We start from the raw sequence: 16,733 nt of genomic DNA, 5'->3' as shown, positions 1-16,733 counted from the left end.
TCAGTCAGTGTTTCTGTGAACGACACAAAAACACAAATGTCTGAATTGACGTTCAACTTCTGGACAAATTGACAATCTGACAAATGTTTTGTTTATTTATCATTTACATTGTTTTTCCATGTCAATCATTTCTAAGGTTGGTCACATTTGTGCAGGGAGCAGTCTTTGTCGAGTCTATATTTGGCACCCGCAGCAATGCCTGGTACTTATAGGGCGCTGGACCGGGGCGGGGTATGAGATTCAACACACACACACACACACACACACACACACACACACACACACACAAACACACACACACACACACACACACACACACACACACACGTAGAGAACACATTAAGCCATAAATTTGTGTCCATGCACACAGACAGAAATAGGTGGATGAACTTTCATATTAGCCTACTATACTCTTCTTGAGGACCTTCAGTGAATATATTTATTTTTAAACCTTGACTGTAACTGAAAGTAGTAACCCCAAACAAACTTTCACCTTCATCATACAACAAGCAATCTGAAAAGTTTAAAAACGAATAATTTATTGCACCTTATTATAGTATACTTTCATGATTACTCCTGATTAATGCACTATTTTAAACCTAATTTTGTATGTAATGTATATTTCTTGACTACTCTTAACTCTCTTAACTAACTTTTGAGACACCTTTACCTTGTGTTTAAGTACTATTTATTGTACTAATGGCTATCCATATACTTTGTGTATACATGAAGTGTAGTTATATTTCAAGTATGTGTATACTAGTGGTGCAACAGTTCAACAAGCCCACGGTTCGGTTTGTACGTCATTCAATGGATCCTTTTTTTTATGGTTCGGTATAGTGTGTAGCCTACTAAGTACAAAAAAATATATATTATAACTTAGAAAGTGTATTCAAGTGCAGTTTGAGGAATAGTTTGACACTGCTAATTCCCTTTCTTGCTGAGAGTTAGATGAAAAAAATCAACATCACTCATGTTTGTACACTAAATGCTGGATGTAGCTTCATATTCATCCTACAGACATGAGAGTGGTTTCAATCTTCTCATCTAACTCTCGGCAAGAAAGCGAATAAGTGTATTTCCCAAAACGTTCCCTCTAACTATAGTCAAGAATATTTTAAATTATGCTGATTACATATCTTTATTGCACTAAGTTCAATGTTGAAAATAGTGCCATTTATGTACATATAGCACACATTTGAGTTCAGTCAAATACTGTATATAACTATAACTGAAATTAATTTGAGTAAACTTGTTCTAAATTGTCCTGGCATCCAGTTAACTGAACTTTAACCTTTACTTTACCTAATCCACATCCTAATCCTAACCTCTCACAGAAGTAAGGGCCAACAAAATGTTCCCGTTCTGAAGGCTTCTCCTTCAGTTTGCATCTTCAGTCGTGTATTTCACTAATACAACACACAGTCACACACACCCAGCCAGAGGCTCCTAATGAGGCCTGTCCCTGATAATGGAGGTAATCAGTGCAGCCTATCTGGCCTCTGCCCCTGCTGACATGCTGCCAGCCTTGCCTTGGTTTATTTATACACGCCTGATCTATCAGCACTAGCTCTATGTTTGGTGGGCCTGAGTGTCCCAGAATAGAAATAATTAGGGCAGGGCGGGAAAAGAGGAAAAATGAAAACGTGTCTGAATGCTCATACACTCTCAGAGCGGAGCCCCCCCACCCCGTCCTCTGACAATCTCTCCATCCATCCATCCATCCCTGCTACACTGTCTCCTCTCTGTTTTGTTTTCTGGAGACAGAGGCAGCAGGCAGGCAGGCGGCTGGAGGGTGGAGGGTGGTGTGTGGTCTGGATTGGCTGGCAATCCGCCGGTGAAGTCGGGCGAAGCAGAGTGATCAAGTTGTCCAGATTACCACACACACTGTGTCCTCATACTATCTCTGATCTCTCTGTCTCTGTGCTTCTCTTTAAACCCCCAAACATACTGAATTAATGCACATATGAGAATTGGATGAACTCATCTCTTCAGTTTTGACTGTTCATTAACTGTTTATCATTTATATATTCATTAAGTGTAAATGCTAAATAGTTGCTTACTTTCCTTAGTTTCATGTCTTTTATGATTGTTGTTGTTTACAGTGGTGGACTCAGGCTGTCTGAGGAGCAGGGGCAAAAAAAATAAAAAGGGTTCAGGTGGTGGTGGACCAGCGCTCAGAAAGTTTTCTAGCATGTAGGGTAGCTTATATGGCACGGCATCATGTTTTCTCAATTTTAAGGACAATCTAGAGCTTTTTCCACTGGAAGGGCACCGTAGTGGACACTTTATCATGTTTTCTCCATTGGAAACGGCACCCTAAAAGGTACTTCATCATGTTTTCTCTACTGGAAGGGCACTTTATAACATTTTCTCTATTGAAAAGGCACCCTAGGGGTCACTTTATCATGTTTTCTTCATTTAACGGCATCCTAGAAGGCATTTTATCACATTTTCTACACTGGAGGGGCACCCTAGAGGGCACTTTATTGTGTCGCCCCTCAACCCTCTTTCCCCCCTCCCCTGAGTCCACCAATGGTTATTAAGTAGACCTGTTTAAATATGTCACTTTCAGCTCCAATATTTTTGGATGGCATTAGTCATTATTTTGGACATTTTATAGCTTAATTCGTTCATCCAAAAATCCTTTCTTCAAGGTTACAGAGTAACTGTTCCAGTGATAATTTAGTCCAAAGGATGAGTTCATTTAATTTTTCCTTTATAGGGGAGAAGGGGAACATTTAAAAACAAAATGCAAAAAAACTTGTTGCCAAATCCAAATGACAGATTTGGGCAATGATTAAATATCACTGTGTATATTTTTTTTTTAGTGGAATTGTATTTTGTAATGTCATTTTTGTTTGTTATCCTGAGTCTATAACTCATATGAGAGGATATATCAAAGACATGTCCATGTGGTAAACAAAACTATAGTGAACCAGTTGAAACCGGCCTGAGAGTAATACAAGGCAAGCCTGTAAACAGCCAGCTACAACATCCTCAACAATGACCTTATCTCGTTCTCATCTTCCCTCATAACGGCTGCAAGGAAAATGGGAAATGTGTGTATATGTGTGTATCAAGGCATGTTGTCAGCACTTAAAATCTCCTAAGAGTTGCTTTAGAGGTTTGACACTAATGATGACAATGCCAGGCGGCAAGGCGGCAGATGTAATTGGCATGTCTGAAGTCACATACACACTCACTTAGCCTAAACAGCCCCTGATGCCAGTCCCATAATATAAACCCACCCAAGATCCATGGCTACAAATACCCTCCACGCTGGTCAGCAGCTCAGAAGACGCAGAGCTGGCAACCATCATCAGCTTTGAGGACAGAACTCCATAAAGAAAACACAAGATCTAAGGTGAACATGTTGTTTCTTTTTAAAATTCAGTTGCTTGTGTGTTTGATGTTACTGACTATGTAACTGTGTTCAGATGCTTTGCTCCAGGTGTGTGCTACCTTTCCTGGCTCTTTACATGTTGCCACAGGAGACGTCTTCTGCTTTATTGCCAAGCAGATTCAGAAACAAAAGGGTAAGCTTTTTTCATGCAACATTTTTGTCTCCTCTTGGACAATCAAACACCTGCAAGCATTTAATCCTCCGCAGTCCTTTTATAATCTGATTGTTGTCCTCAGGAGCTCAGTTGGTTGGATCAAGAGCTCTTCGCCCACCTACCTGATCGCTCAGACCAGGGAGACCTCTCTGTGGGGGACGCTGGGGAGATGGACAGGGACCTGGACAGCCGTCCCCGTCATTCAGAGACTTTCCTCGCCCCAACAGATCATCTTTCTCTCCAACGCCAGAGCCAGAACCAGAACCAGAACCGCCGTAAAGCCAATGAAAAGAGGTGAGGTTTGAATGGATTTAAACTAGTGTGAAGTACTTTTGTAGACACACATAATGAAATGAATGCAGAAATAAAGCTTTACAAAATGTGACTTGTTTCTAGAGCTGCAATGATTAACGGATTGATCGATTAGTTGTCAATTATTAAATTAATCCCCAACTATTTTGATAATTGTTTTGAGTCATTTTTTAAGAAATAAAAGTCAAAATTCTCTGATTCCAGCTTCTCAAATGTGAAAATGTTCGGGTTTCTTTACTCCTCTATGACATTAAACTGATTATCTTTGAGTTGTGGACAAAACAAGACATTTGAGAACGTCGTCTCGGGCTTTGGGAAACACTGATCGACATTTTTTCACCATTTTCTGACATTTTATAGACCAAACAACTAATCGATTAATCAAGAAAATAATAAACCGATTAATCGACAATGAAAATAATTGTTAGTTACAGTGTCTAATGAACAAACCAGGGTAATAAGAAATGTACGTAACTAACATAACCACATAAGCGAGTTTTAACTTGTTTTATGTCAACAATCATCTAAATTAATGTGACAAAATCAGAAAGTTAGACATAACTATCTAACTTTAAGATGTTTTGGCTGGATTTTTGTTCTTTTAAATAAAATGAAATGTCAAGTTCAATATTGTTTTTGGAACATGTGATACAGAGTGAATGTATATTATGAATGAAAAGAAATGAAGTGATTTGGACTGCTGTGTCTGCAGGAGGAAAGTTGCACCTCTGGACTCCATCGGCGGCTTTCAGATGTCCAGTCTCCGAAACCGAAAGGTGAGAAAAACACTGTGGGAAAAACTGTTGATAAAGCTACTACATTAGCGGCTGAGAGAAATGAACACAGTGCTCATACATATAAAGTAACTGTACAAGTAAGGTGCAGTGTTAATGAGCACTATCAATCTATATCAGTGGTTAAATGTTACGATTTCTACAGGAAACTTGGATGTCTATTTCCCTCTCCATTACTTGAATCACTTTCATTCCCCATCATTTGCATAAACACAATTTTCAACTTGCATGACTTGCCTAGTTTCCCATGACATAAGCTTGCTTTTATATAGAGTATAACAATGATTTATTGCATTAATTCCTAAAGACACTGCTTTTGTCAGGTGAAAAACTGAGCTTTTGTACGTTTGTGTTACAGGATGAACCTGACATCTACTGGGAAGAACACGAGGAATAAAGAGCCAATCCATGTGTGAACTTTGTACCATTTATTCCTTATTAATTAACTCGCTGCCATACTAACAAGTGAGATGCCTGTCGACCGACTCCCTCTAGTGGTGGAAGATGCAAACATGACAAACACTCCTGTGTGCAAACATGTAATTAAATATGACAAAATAACGGTTTTGAATGTATGTTTTGGTGTTTCTGTCAATAAAAAGGATTCAAAATACCACCATTATGTTCCCAAAGACTTTTTTATTTTTCAAGCTACAATTAAAGAAAACAATATCAGACTGCAGAAAATATAGATTTTGCTTGGGTATTTTCTCTCTTCACTTTCACATATGTACAGTTGTCAAAGAACAGGATATGTACACAGAATTGAAGTTGTAGAGAGAGTGCAACTGCTACTGGAGACTTACCAAGACTCTCCCACCAACCAAACGAAAAGAAAAAGCACATGGTAAAAACCAAACAACATAAACAAAACGCCGCAGCCTACTGCGGCGCCAACTTATTTTCTGTACACTACAACTTTGTTCTCGATGTAAGACAATCTTTATGTCCATTCTCTGAATGCGGGCGCATCCCTAATCCCGCTTCTCAGAAAGCTAAGAAATAAACAAATTACATGAAAACAAATATTTTACAACCATTCAGCCTCAGAGCCACTTTGATATCGTCAAGCACTGCTGAACCATTCGTCTTACAGCAACGTTACGCCCTCATATCAGATGAGTTTAACATGAAAAACTAAAACCACACATGGAACAAAAACATCAAAATTTAAACAGCTTTCAATGTAAATGTTGTTCATGGTAAATGGTTGGCATTGATTAACAAGCCAGACAGGGAGAAACATTAAGCGCTTAATCATGAATGTACACAGCTACATGCCAAGTACAGAGTTAAATCAGCCGGAGGTCATCATATCCCAAATACCACCCAGAAGCGCATTGGTGGGATGGTATTTGGTATTTTAGATTTTAAAAGTGCACTGCTGAAAAAATTGTCTGTGCAATTTGAAATGTAGTAATTTAGACACAATTGCAGATTCAAAAATGCTAAATGTTGACATATTCAATTAGTTTAAAGACCACTTATTCTAGAGGAGTGAGATCTCTGACGGCCTAAACAAAAAAATGCAAACTCAAAAATTGCCAAAAAATACGATCGAAAAATAAAATGAGCTGCCCATCTAGCATTACGACATACTTCTAAACAAACAGGGGTGCCTTTTTCCATCTCTTATTAATTTTGTCAATTTGTAAAACTTGCATTGATTTGAGAGGAAATGGATATCAAACTGAAAATGCTACTCCTTGAGACACTAAAGGAAATTTTCCTCTGATTTGTCGATATCCTCAAGAAAAAAAAAAAAGAGTCAAAATGCGCCTACAGTGGATATGAGAATAAGTGTGGAAGTTCATGTGGGCATCAACCAGCACAGTATGCAACAATAAAGCCAATTAATGAAGGAATTAATTAGTAACAAATAAATGATTCTCCGCTGTCTCTGTCGCCTTCTGTCCAGTTCTTCACAGTAGCCAAAGAAAAAAGAAGTAAGGAACAAAAAAAAAAAGAAAAAAAGAAGAAACCGTGAGGGATAAATAAGAATGGTTGTGATTGTCAAAAAGAAATCCTACAAACTGACAATACAGTTGCCATCCAGGTGATAATTTTAGGCTGTTTTGGCTGTAGGCATCAAAGAAAACAAGTGTCAAGAAAGAGGACAGCAAAAACAGGGTGGGTGCTCCTCGTCCCTCCCGTCCTCTTTGTGTCTAGGGGTCTTTTTTGTTTCCAGACCGCCGCACGTCCCTGCACTTGTGGCAGTAAAAGATGTCTGGAACGTTGGACTTCTTGATCTTTGCGCACGACAAGTGCACCCATATGCCGCACTGGTTGCATTCGATCATCGGCCGTCCCGCGAATGGCTTCCCGCAGTAACAGGTGATCAAGTCCCATGAATCGTCCCCTAAAGAGAAAAAAGTTATAGGATATTAGAGCTGGTAAAAAAAAAAAGTCAAATTAAGAATTGGCCAAAAAACAAGTTAGTTTGGAATTGAAAACTGCTTATTAGATGCAGCCAAATAAATTTGAGATATTTCAGTGGACAAAAGCATACCTGACTCCACCATAATGTCTTCGTCTGCGATCCAGGTCTCACCCTCACTGGAGCTCATCTCTGCTTCCCTCATGGACTCGTCCGGCTGCATCTTCTCCAGGTCCTGCATGCTCGGGGTGGAGCCCCCGTGCTCCGTCAGCTCCTCTCTGCCGGTTCGTACCTCCGTATGGCGCGCCTCAGAGTCTGTCTCACTTTGAGCAGTCGAACTTTTGAGCTTCTTGGGCTTTGGCTGTTTTGAGTTTTTGCTGCGCTTGATGCGCGCCCGTTTCTCGCCTTCGCTGCTGCCGCTGTCTGCCGCCGTCATGCCGGAACCCAGCGACAGCTTTTTAAGCTTTTTGTCCTTCTTGCGCTCGGCTTTAGTGCTGGCCTGGCTCTCATACAGGGAGTCTTTAAGGCGCATCTTGTCCAGTAGAGTGCTATCAGAGTGCATGCGGCGAATGTTTTTGCCCTTGTTCGCTCGAGCTTTACGGACAAACGTGTGGATGGTGTGGATGTCGGAGCTTCCGTCTGCCCAAGTGTTGCCGGTGGAGCTGCTGCCTCCGCCGCCTCCGTCTGCCGACAACCCTGAACTGTGTGCAGAGCTGGATGATGTTGGGGACCATGAACTTTCCTACAAGACAACAAGAAAAAAAGCATTTAGGTATTTCTTCACAACCTGAGCAAGGCAGCCAATAACAGTCATTTTCTAATGTGATGAATGCAGCTTTACCTCTTTTGGACTGGGGATGTAACCAGCATACGCCAGGACAAAGCTGCAGAACTTGTTGAAGTCCTCAACCGTCCTCTTTTTCCTCTCTGGGGGCTACAGAAAGCACATGATTTTTGTTTAAAAAAGTGAAGCTAACATATATATTAAAAAAAAAGCTACTTAATGAATTACTCAGGGGTATTCAAAGCAACATTACAAAAGTACTCACCAAAGGTTCCGTTTTGCACGTCAACAGTGTATCTAGTGGAGAAGAGAAAAAAACCATTCTGTAAGTCACAAGTCTCGATTCGCTTATTACTTCCACAAAAACAGCTTATACACAGTATTACCTGGTTGCCTAGGGCTCTGATGACACACATGTGGACTAAGGCAAGCATTAGCTTTGCTAACGCAGGCTCAATAACTTAAATCAGGATTACTGGTGAGGAGTATGTTGAGCTTATTTAAGATAAGATAAGATGAACCTTTATTAATCCCCGGAGGGAAATTCAGGTGTCAAAGCAGCAACATCAGCAAACCTTGTGGACAATCATCTCAGTGCTTTAAGACTAATGAAAGGACAACATGCAAAGTGTCTCCTCAGAGCTTATGAAGAACTGAACATATATGATAAGATAAGATGAACCTTAATTCAGGTGTCAAAGCAGCAACATCAGCAAACAGAGTGAAACACAGGAGAGGTATATAGGTATACAAAAATTATAAAAACAATAATAGAGATATAAAAGATACAGAGTGAATGGGTGAACATAGTGTGTGCAGTCCGTCAATAAATAAATGTAGTATGTGCAATAAATAAATGTAATATGTGCAATAAATAAATGTAATATGTGCAGTCTATAAAGTGGTATATAGGATGTATATTGTAAAGTAAGTGTAAAATGCCAGTGGTTAGAGTGCAAGATGGTTGCAGATAGTGCATGTTTAAAGTTTAAACTAAAGTCAGTAAACTTTAAGAGTTACTGGTAACAGTTTGAGAGGATAATAAGCAAACCAGTCATCACATGTTAACAGCTAGTTGACTCTTTCTGCCAACAACCGCAACTGGTGTCACCTTGATCACCATCTGAACTTTTACTGCAAAGTCTGGATATTTCAGCATCAACCATTGAAGAAGTGTTCATCAAGTTAATAATCAGTGGTTGCTTTTGTGAAAAGGTGGCTCAATGTGTTTGCTGCCAAGCTTTAAAACTTGTTTGTATTGTCTCTAAAGATGCTACCTGCTGGCTGACAGTTTGCTGACATTTAGAGTAGAAGATAACACGTTTGCAGCGATAACAGGAAAACTAGTGAGTTTACTTAATGCACAGGTATATTTAACAACATTTAAACTCGACAAACATTTGGATTGGAGTTAACTTGTAGCTAAGAAGCAGCCACTAGGTCAGCTAGTTAATCATGCTTCTTAAAGTGGTAGTGGAAGGCTTATTAGCTACAGGTTAGCAAGCTGTAAGGTGTAATCATGTTTGAACTAATGCAAAACACATTTTTCTGACTGACAAGCTGTCTAATTCACCTTAAAGCTGCCATGGTAACAAAGCTCAAAACTTGTTTGTATTGTCTCTAGATGCTCCAGTTAGCTGACAGTTAGAGGCTAACAACACGTTATGCAGAGATAACAGGAAAACAGGGTTTCTACTAGTGAGTTTACTTAATGCACAGATATATTTAACAAGTTGCAAACATGTCGATTGGAGTAAACCTGTAGCTAAAAAGAGTCAGCAAGCTCATCATGCTTCTTGAAATGGTAGTGGAAGGCTTATTAGCTATGTTAGCAAGGTGTAATCAGGTTTGAACTAATGCAAAACACATATTTCGTGGCTGTAAAGCTGTCTAATTTACCTTAAAAGCATGACATGGTAACAAAGCTCAATGTGTTTGCTGCCAAGCTTTGAAACTTGTTTGTATTGTCTCTAGATGCTACCTGCTGGCTAACAGTTAGCTGACATTTAGAGGAGATAACAACACGTTTGCAGCAATAAAAGAAAAACTAGTGAGTTTACTTAATGCACAGGTATATTTAACAACATTTAAACTCGACAAACATGTCGATTGGAGTTAACTTGTAGCTAAGAAGCAGCCACTAGGTCAGCCAGCTAATCGTGCTAGCTCATTAGCCATGTTAGCTTGGTGTTAGCAAGCTGTAATCAGGTTTGAACTAATGCAAAACACATTTTTCGTGGCCGAGAAGCTGTGTAATTCACCTTAAAGCATGACATGGTAACAAAGCTCAATGTGTTGGCTGCTAAGCTTTGAAACTTGTTTGTATTGTCTCTAGATGCTACATGCTAGCTGACAGTTAGAGGCTAACAACACGTTTGCAGGATAACAGGAAAACAGGGGTTCAACTAGTGAGTTTACTTAATGCACAGGTATATTTAACAACATTTAAACTCGACAAACATGTCGATTGGAGTTAACTTGTAGCTAAGAAGCAGCCACTTGGGTCAGCTAGCTAATCGTGCTAGCTCTCTTGAAATATTAGCTTGTTAGCTTGGTGTTAGCAATCTGTAACGTTTAATCAGGTTGTAATGCAGACAAAGTGTGTTTTTCGTGACTGACAAGCTGTCTGATTCACCTTAAAGCTGTCATAGTAGAGAGGGATTCCTGTGGAGGTGGTTAGGTAACGTTAGCTACTAAGCTAGCTAATAGCTTTGCAAGCTAAATCACTAGCATGCTAACTCAAACTGTGCAATAACACAAGCGATCGTAAGAAAACATTCCACTTTAACACAACTTTTCATGCTTTTTTGACGACAAAAACAACATGCACAAGAAGCAAAGCGGTGCTATTAATACAACATACGCAACCAAACAGGTAGACAGCGTTAGCATTAGCTAGCATTGATGTGTGCTAAAATAGGAGAGATTTTGATGAGATAACACGTGGAAGAGTGTTGGTTTTAATGGTTTAATCTGGTGGTAATATTGGTGTAAACATACCTTGGTGCTCGGACATTATGTCAAGCATTGTCGCCTCACCGACCAGGCCTCGATCCACGACACCAGAAGAAGCAGCAGCAGCAGAGCTAGCAGTGCTTTCCCCCCGGCGTGGCTGCACCTTACCGCCGGGGAACTTCACCAGCAGCAAGCCTCCAAAGGAAGGAGCTCCGGAGCACAGCTTTACCCCCAAAATACACTCTCCACCTCGGGTCCAAAAGTGTGGTATATTCCCTCCCTGGAGGATCCGCTACTCTAAAGCCAGAGAAACTACTAATTCCTCTGTCACTTCAAGCTTTCTCTCCGTCACTACATTTATATAACCCTCACTACTACACTACAACATGGCACAACTCCTCAGGTTAACTACTTAATGTTGATCCGTAATGTGAACTTCTTCTCCCATGAAGTTTTGTCTCTTCTCTTGTCGGCTCACACACTAAACGGACTGAGAGTTTTGACTTTATTCCGTCTTCTTCTTCTTCTTCTTCTCCGTGTGCGCGGCAGAAACGCTCTTCAGGCTGCCAGAAGCAGAGTGTTTCTCCCGCGGGGAATGCTGGGTAACGTAGTTTTTCTTTTTTTTTCTTTTTTTATTGAAGAAAATTAATTTACAAACATTAAAGGGACTGTTTGTAATTTTTTACATGTATAAATCTACCGGGTCGATGTCCCATGCATGCTCGCGTGTGGCTACGCTGTTCAGACAAGACTCCAACACAAACTACACGGAAGCACCAAAAGCACAAAGTTGTATCTAGTGAAGCCCGTCTTGCAAAACAGTGTTGGCCGCGGTCGGAGGACGCGGGGAAGACCGTAGCTTTGGTCTCCAGGGCCGTAGTCTCTGCTGTACTCTGCTCCTCTGCTCCTCTGCCTGCTTGCCTTCACTCACATGCTGCGCTCGTTCTCGCTCCACCTCACGTGCATGCGCGCACACTACACACTGCAGAAGAGTATTATGGTACGTGTCCACAGGGGCGTTTTTTATCGCGAGGGGACGCGACGCTTCCCAACATAGGACGCTTGGTGGGCTGTCCCTAGAAACAAGGCACTCGGCTCTTGATTGGACGAACGCTTTCCCACCGTTGGCTGCTGCTCCCAGCTTTCAAACCGGAACCAGTATGGAGGCTCGTTTGGAAACTTTCTTCTCTTATTTCACGTAAATAGTTCACTGAAATGTGTTTCTGAAAACATTTGAGGCGAGAAATAACCCATGCAGTTGATGAATCTGTCTTTATTTTGGATCGACAACGTTTAGTTTAAAAGATTATCGGGAGTTTCGAGAGGCGGCGAGTCGCGTCGGACGCCCGTGATTTGCATAAAGTAGCCAGGACCTCAACTTCATGCAAATAAGGAGCGGGCGTCGTGACGCCTAGTCTCTCGAATCGCGACGCCACGCTACCGGAATGCATTGCGCGGCTTCTTGCATAGACAATGAATGGGGAGCGTGGAAAGCACGGAGCCTGTGGACACGTACCGTTAGTTTAGCTCTGAGAATATCTAGTGAATGTACAGTGGACGTTTGTGCAGAAATAAATGCTGCAGCTCCTCCAGACCAACAGAGGTTTCCGTGTCTTGTGAAGTGACGGAGCTCCGCAGCGAGAAATGTTATCGTCTCCGACCATGTTCCGGTGTCTCCCTCCGGCACCGGGTCGGAGACAATAACGTTTCTCTTCCTGCTTCAGCCTCAAAAGCCAACACTAGTATCAGCATTGATCCATGGAGAGACCTTTGTCTGGTCAGCTAACATTACTGCCAAGCAGCTGAAATATAGAGTGATATTGTGGTTTTAGCTGACGTGCGTCGCCTCACTGTTTTGAGCGATGCTCGTTCACGTCTATTTAGAGCGAGCAAGCGTGAGCCGACGCTGACTTTCGTTGACTTAACGGCCACAGGTGTCGCTGTTAACAAGCATTTCTGATTCTTACAAACAGTCCCTTTAAGGCATTGTAATCTATACTCAATACTTCTAACATACAAGGCACAATTGGATAGGAAAGATAACTTAAATTATTAAAAAAATAATATAATAACAAAAATAAAAGAGGGGATAGAAAATAATTAAAGGAACAAAAAAAGAAATGCATAAATAAATAAATAATAATAAGACTGCACTCTTCCATATTAGCTCTAGGGGTCATCATCATATATTTACACTATACATCCTATATACCACTTTATAGACTGCACATATGCACATATTACATTTATTTATTGCACATACTACATTTATTTATTGACGGACTGCACACACTATGTTCACCCATTCACTCTGTATCTTTTATATCTCTATTATTGTTTTTATAATTTTTGTATACCTTCATCTTATCTTATCTTATCATATATGTTCAGTTCTTCATAAGCTCTGAGGAGACACTTTGCATGTTGTCCTTTCATTAGTCTTAAAGCACTGAGATGATTGTCCACAAGGTCCCTTTTGAAAACGGAAAATAGGGGGGACCCAACACATGCACAGTGTAGTAAATGTTGCTGAACTACATTTCCCATAATGCAATAAAGCAAGAGGGGAATTCTGGGATGTGATGTTTTTGAATCGCACACATCCAAAACATGCTATCTAGCGACACAAGTTGGACTTGGTTTGGGGCAGAGAAAGCTTTATTATTATCAGTGAAATGTGAGTTTCTGCGACTTTAGGCGCTTGTCATCCTGAACTTTGAGGGATGTCATTCTTCTGCTGTTAATTACTGAGTTATTGGCTTTTTTAAAACATGGTATTCACGTTTAAATAGGTGGTGAATCAGAGGCATGCTAACTAGCAGAAGCTACCTGGACCTTCTACAATCTACTTATATACCTAACTTAGTACAATGTTGCCTGACATACTGCAAGGCATTGATGCAGGAGGGTTTCTCATAATACAAGGTAAATGCTTTAAATGTCGCTGAAACATATACAGTAGCACATCATACAGTAGAGTCATGTAATGTCTACTTGCATTGTTAGATTCTGCAAGCTACTCTGGTCGACACCTCCTGAGGAGCTTCATCCATGCTGCATTGAACAGGTATTTAAAGAAATGCATGTTTGGTTATGTATGTACTATCACTTATTAATGTTTCTAAGTTATGTATTTGCTGAATATATATATATATATATATTATAAAAACCTACCTTGTGACCCATGTTGTGAATTTAGGGAGGAAGCTGTCCATGTCCTGGGCTTTGAGGTCAGTGAGGAAGAGCTGAGAGATGGATTGAAAGGATCACCTGTTCAGAGGTAACTGACAGTCACCTTTAATCAGTCATTTAATCTGCAAAATGCAAGATTCACTGGTTTCCCTCTTTTCCACTGTGAGCGTTTGTTGATTTTCTTCATGTATATCTTTTCTGTTTTCTGACATTTTATAGACTAAATGATTAATCAAATGATTGGAAACACAATCAATAGGTTACTCGATAAGGGAAATTATAGTTTTCTGCAGCCCTTTTTTATTAAGCACTTTATTTAACCAAACAAACCGCTAATCATCTTTTTTTGTCACTTCAGGCTACACTTTCACAATGCTTATACGGACCCCCTAGGCTGGACTGATCACCCAGCTTTCACAGTTCACCAGTTCTGTCTGGAGGAACTTACACGTCTGGTGAAGCAAACACCGCACCCCAAACCAGCTACCTTAGTGATCGACTCTCTTTCGTGGATTTTGAGACACGTCGGTGCTCCTGCTGTCTGCAGAACTCTTCAGCAACTTAGAAAAGGTGATATAAATCTTCTTGATGTGTGTGTCGGCATGATGTCACAAGTTTCAAGTCATCGCATACCTTTTATATTTCAATTATCTTTTAAGAGAAATCAAGGACAATCAAATATTTCTTAAATAAAGTGCATCATGCTATTGTAAAATAAACTTTCTTGTCTGACTTATTTCAGAATAAAGCACAGCTTTCCCCACTATTCAAGGGTCTTTTTCTGTGTTTTCATTAGGGGGAGCTGTGAGAGCTATTATCGGTCTGCTCCATGCAGATATGCATCAGAGGGGCACTGTGGGAAGTGTATGCAACTTGGCTACTTCAGTCATCACTGTCGCACCTGGGATGAAGGGAGACGAAGCTGTGGCAAAGCTAACAAAGCGCTCAAAATCGGGGAAAGTTGTGCAAGATGTAAGCGGTGTTTCCCTCAGGATGACTACTTTGTGTTCCTCCACTGTTAAAAATTGTTGATAACTTTTTTGTCCTTAGGAGGAGATTTTCAGCATCAGAGATGATCTTACAGTCATAGTACTGAGCAGGCAACTTGGACCCAAACAGAATGACCCAGAGGAACAGGAGGTGCAATATAACACATGCTTAATACCTTCACACCGTACACGGGTCAATAGGATAAAGGTAGGGCTCGGACTGAAACGTGTCTTTTTTTGCATTTCTGTAGACGGACCCAACAGCCAACTTGACCTTCAACCTTCGACTATCTGATAAAGAGCGGAAGGCCAGAGAGAAACTTGCACTTCCCTTCGTCTTCAGCAAAGAGAAGTGAGAAACTTTTCCACAATTGTCCGATTTTTTTTAAAATTTTTTTCCAGTGATAACATTCCATATGTTTTATTCATTTTTTACCAACAACTTAAAAATCCCCTTTTTTTCTCTTTCAGGAAAACAGCTCTGCTCCACTCAGGCCCAGGTTCAGGACGAATTCTGTATGAGCCTGACGCCAACGATGACTATGACCAGGAGGACCCCGATGATGATCTTGATGTGTAGGCTTCTGGCACAAAACCCCCTGAAGGCACAGAGGATCCACTTTTCATGTCCTCCTTGCTATTCAAGACACTGAGTCATTTTCAGTAGTGAAGATTCAAAGACTTGCCGCCATCTCACGGAGTATTGACGATTTAAAATATTGTACAATATTTCTGTAAGAAATGTGTATTATGTTTATAAAATGGTTTTATCCAAGAGTGTTTTCTAATATTATTGATCGCCTTGGTTTTTTTTTTTTTTCAAAATGTTTCCTTGTTGATTAAAACAAGGCTTTTATCCAACAGATAATACCACACTTTGCTTTTTCATAAAGTTGAATGTCGTACATGTCCAATTTATGGCATCATCTAACTGACTTTTTACACAATGATTTGTTGTAGTGGTTCCCAACCTGTGGGTCGGGACAAGATAAATATGAGCAGGGTCACAAGATTATTAATGTGATAAGAATGAAAACTATACATTCTGTTACACTGGTTTTTCTCTAGGTTTTTGCTCTTGTAAAAATATGGGATGTTTTTTTTTTCCTTTTCTAGAGCCACTAAAAATCCTACAGTAGAAATTAAGTTATCTCAGAGGGAAAAATTGTGGCCATTAAATATGTTAAGAGTCACAAGTAGATTTTGTCTCAAACATAATCACTCTAAAATAAATTCAGGCCACTCCATAGCATGATTGGACGTAATATTAATGAGATTAATTCATATGATTACATTTAAGGTAATTTTATTGTAAATGATGTTGACAAATTGGTTACTTCAACAGATATCTCAATTAACGCCCAAGGTCTATTTGTATCAAATTATAATTATTTTCCATATTATCCATTCCCATTATAAATAGCATCACTAAAGCATGAGAGATATTTGTATGGCAATGTCAGAGGGGGTTGTTTGTTTATAGTTTCCTAATATTTTTAAGTAATTTATTAGGTGTAAAGTCAAATAATGCCACTATGCCAAATATTATAATACAGAGGCCACTGTGCCTATAAAAAGTATTCACCCACGCCCAGTGATTTTTTTATTTTGTCAGACTCCACAACCACACACCAAAAAACTGACAATAACCTGATATTTTCAGGTGGAATTTCATTCATTCTCACTGTGCAATATCATTTTCCACGTTTTAATAGTCTGTTTATTGTCAATACTGTCTATACTGCTTCTATTTTTATACTTCCTTCTATT

At 40.0% G+C, this 16,733-nt stretch overlaps 2 protein-coding genes across 4 annotated transcripts; one reads left to right on the top strand and one right to left on the bottom strand.

Moving 5' to 3' along the window:
• Positions 1 to 5,285: 5,285 nt before the first annotated feature.
• Positions 5,286 to 11,374, bottom strand: phf23b (PHD finger protein 23b). Its single transcript, XM_037758835.1, has 5 exons — positions 10,828 to 11,374; positions 8,093 to 8,124; positions 7,885 to 7,977; positions 7,176 to 7,785; positions 5,286 to 7,025 (listed from the first exon to the last, which is right to left on the bottom strand). The coding sequence occupies exons 1-5, from the start codon at positions 10,853 to 10,855 to the stop codon at positions 6,832 to 6,834; spliced, it is 957 nt and encodes a 318-aa protein (XP_037614763.1). The 5' UTR covers positions 10,856 to 11,374; the 3' UTR covers positions 5,286 to 6,831.
• elp5 (elongator acetyltransferase complex subunit 5) lies at positions 9,155 to 15,751 on the top strand. 3 transcript variants are annotated; one of them, XM_037758841.1, is made up of 9 exons: positions 9,155 to 9,173; positions 13,575 to 13,707; positions 13,789 to 13,849; positions 13,982 to 14,062; positions 14,333 to 14,544; positions 14,771 to 14,946; positions 15,025 to 15,114; positions 15,215 to 15,315; positions 15,435 to 15,751. In XM_037758841.1, exons 2-9 carry the CDS (start codon positions 13,653 to 13,655, stop codon positions 15,541 to 15,543), a joined length of 885 nt encoding a protein of 294 aa, XP_037614769.1. In that variant the 5' UTR covers positions 9,155 to 9,173; positions 13,575 to 13,652; the 3' UTR covers positions 15,544 to 15,751. The 3 variants fall into 3 exon arrangements, with proteins under 3 accessions (XP_037614769.1, XP_037614767.1, XP_037614768.1); XM_037758839.1 differs by lacking the exon at positions 9,155 to 9,173 and adding an exon at positions 13,303 to 13,459; XM_037758840.1 differs by lacking the exon at positions 9,155 to 9,173 and having other exon boundaries at positions 13,466 to 13,707.
• The last annotated feature ends 982 nt before the right edge of the window (positions 15,752 to 16,733 follow it).

The sequence above is a fragment of the Sebastes umbrosus genome, chromosome 22 (assembly GCF_015220745.1).
Source record: "Sebastes umbrosus isolate fSebUmb1 chromosome 22, fSebUmb1.pri, whole genome shotgun sequence".
NCBI classification, from domain to species: Eukaryota; Metazoa; Chordata; class Actinopteri; order Perciformes; family Sebastidae; genus Sebastes; species Sebastes umbrosus.
This window is presented reverse-complemented; position numbering and strand designations above follow the sequence as displayed.

Bases quoted from the DNA above. Each gene is read 5' to 3' on its own strand.
- phf23b (XM_037758835.1), bottom strand. From the start codon at position 10,855: ATGCTTGACATAATGTCCGAGCACCAAG. The intron at 8,125-10,827 runs GTATGTTTACAC...CTTCTCCACTAG, and splicing joins CATAATGTCCGAGCACCAAG to ATACACTGTTGACGTGCAAA. The intron at 7,978-8,092 runs GTGAGTACTTTT...TGCTTTCTGTAG, and splicing joins CGTGCAAAACGGAACCTTTG to CCCCCAGAGAGGAAAAAGAG.
- elp5 (XM_037758841.1), top strand. From the start codon at position 13,653: ATGTTGCCTGACATACTGCAAGGCATTGATGCAGGAGGGTTTCTCATA. The intron at 13,708-13,788 runs GTAAATGCTTTA...TTGCATTGTTAG, and splicing joins AGGGTTTCTCATAATACAAG to ATTCTGCAAGCTACTCTGGT. The intron at 14,947-15,024 runs GTAAGCGGTGTT...TTTTGTCCTTAG, and splicing joins CGGGGAAAGTTGTGCAAGAT to GAGGAGATTTTCAGCATCAG.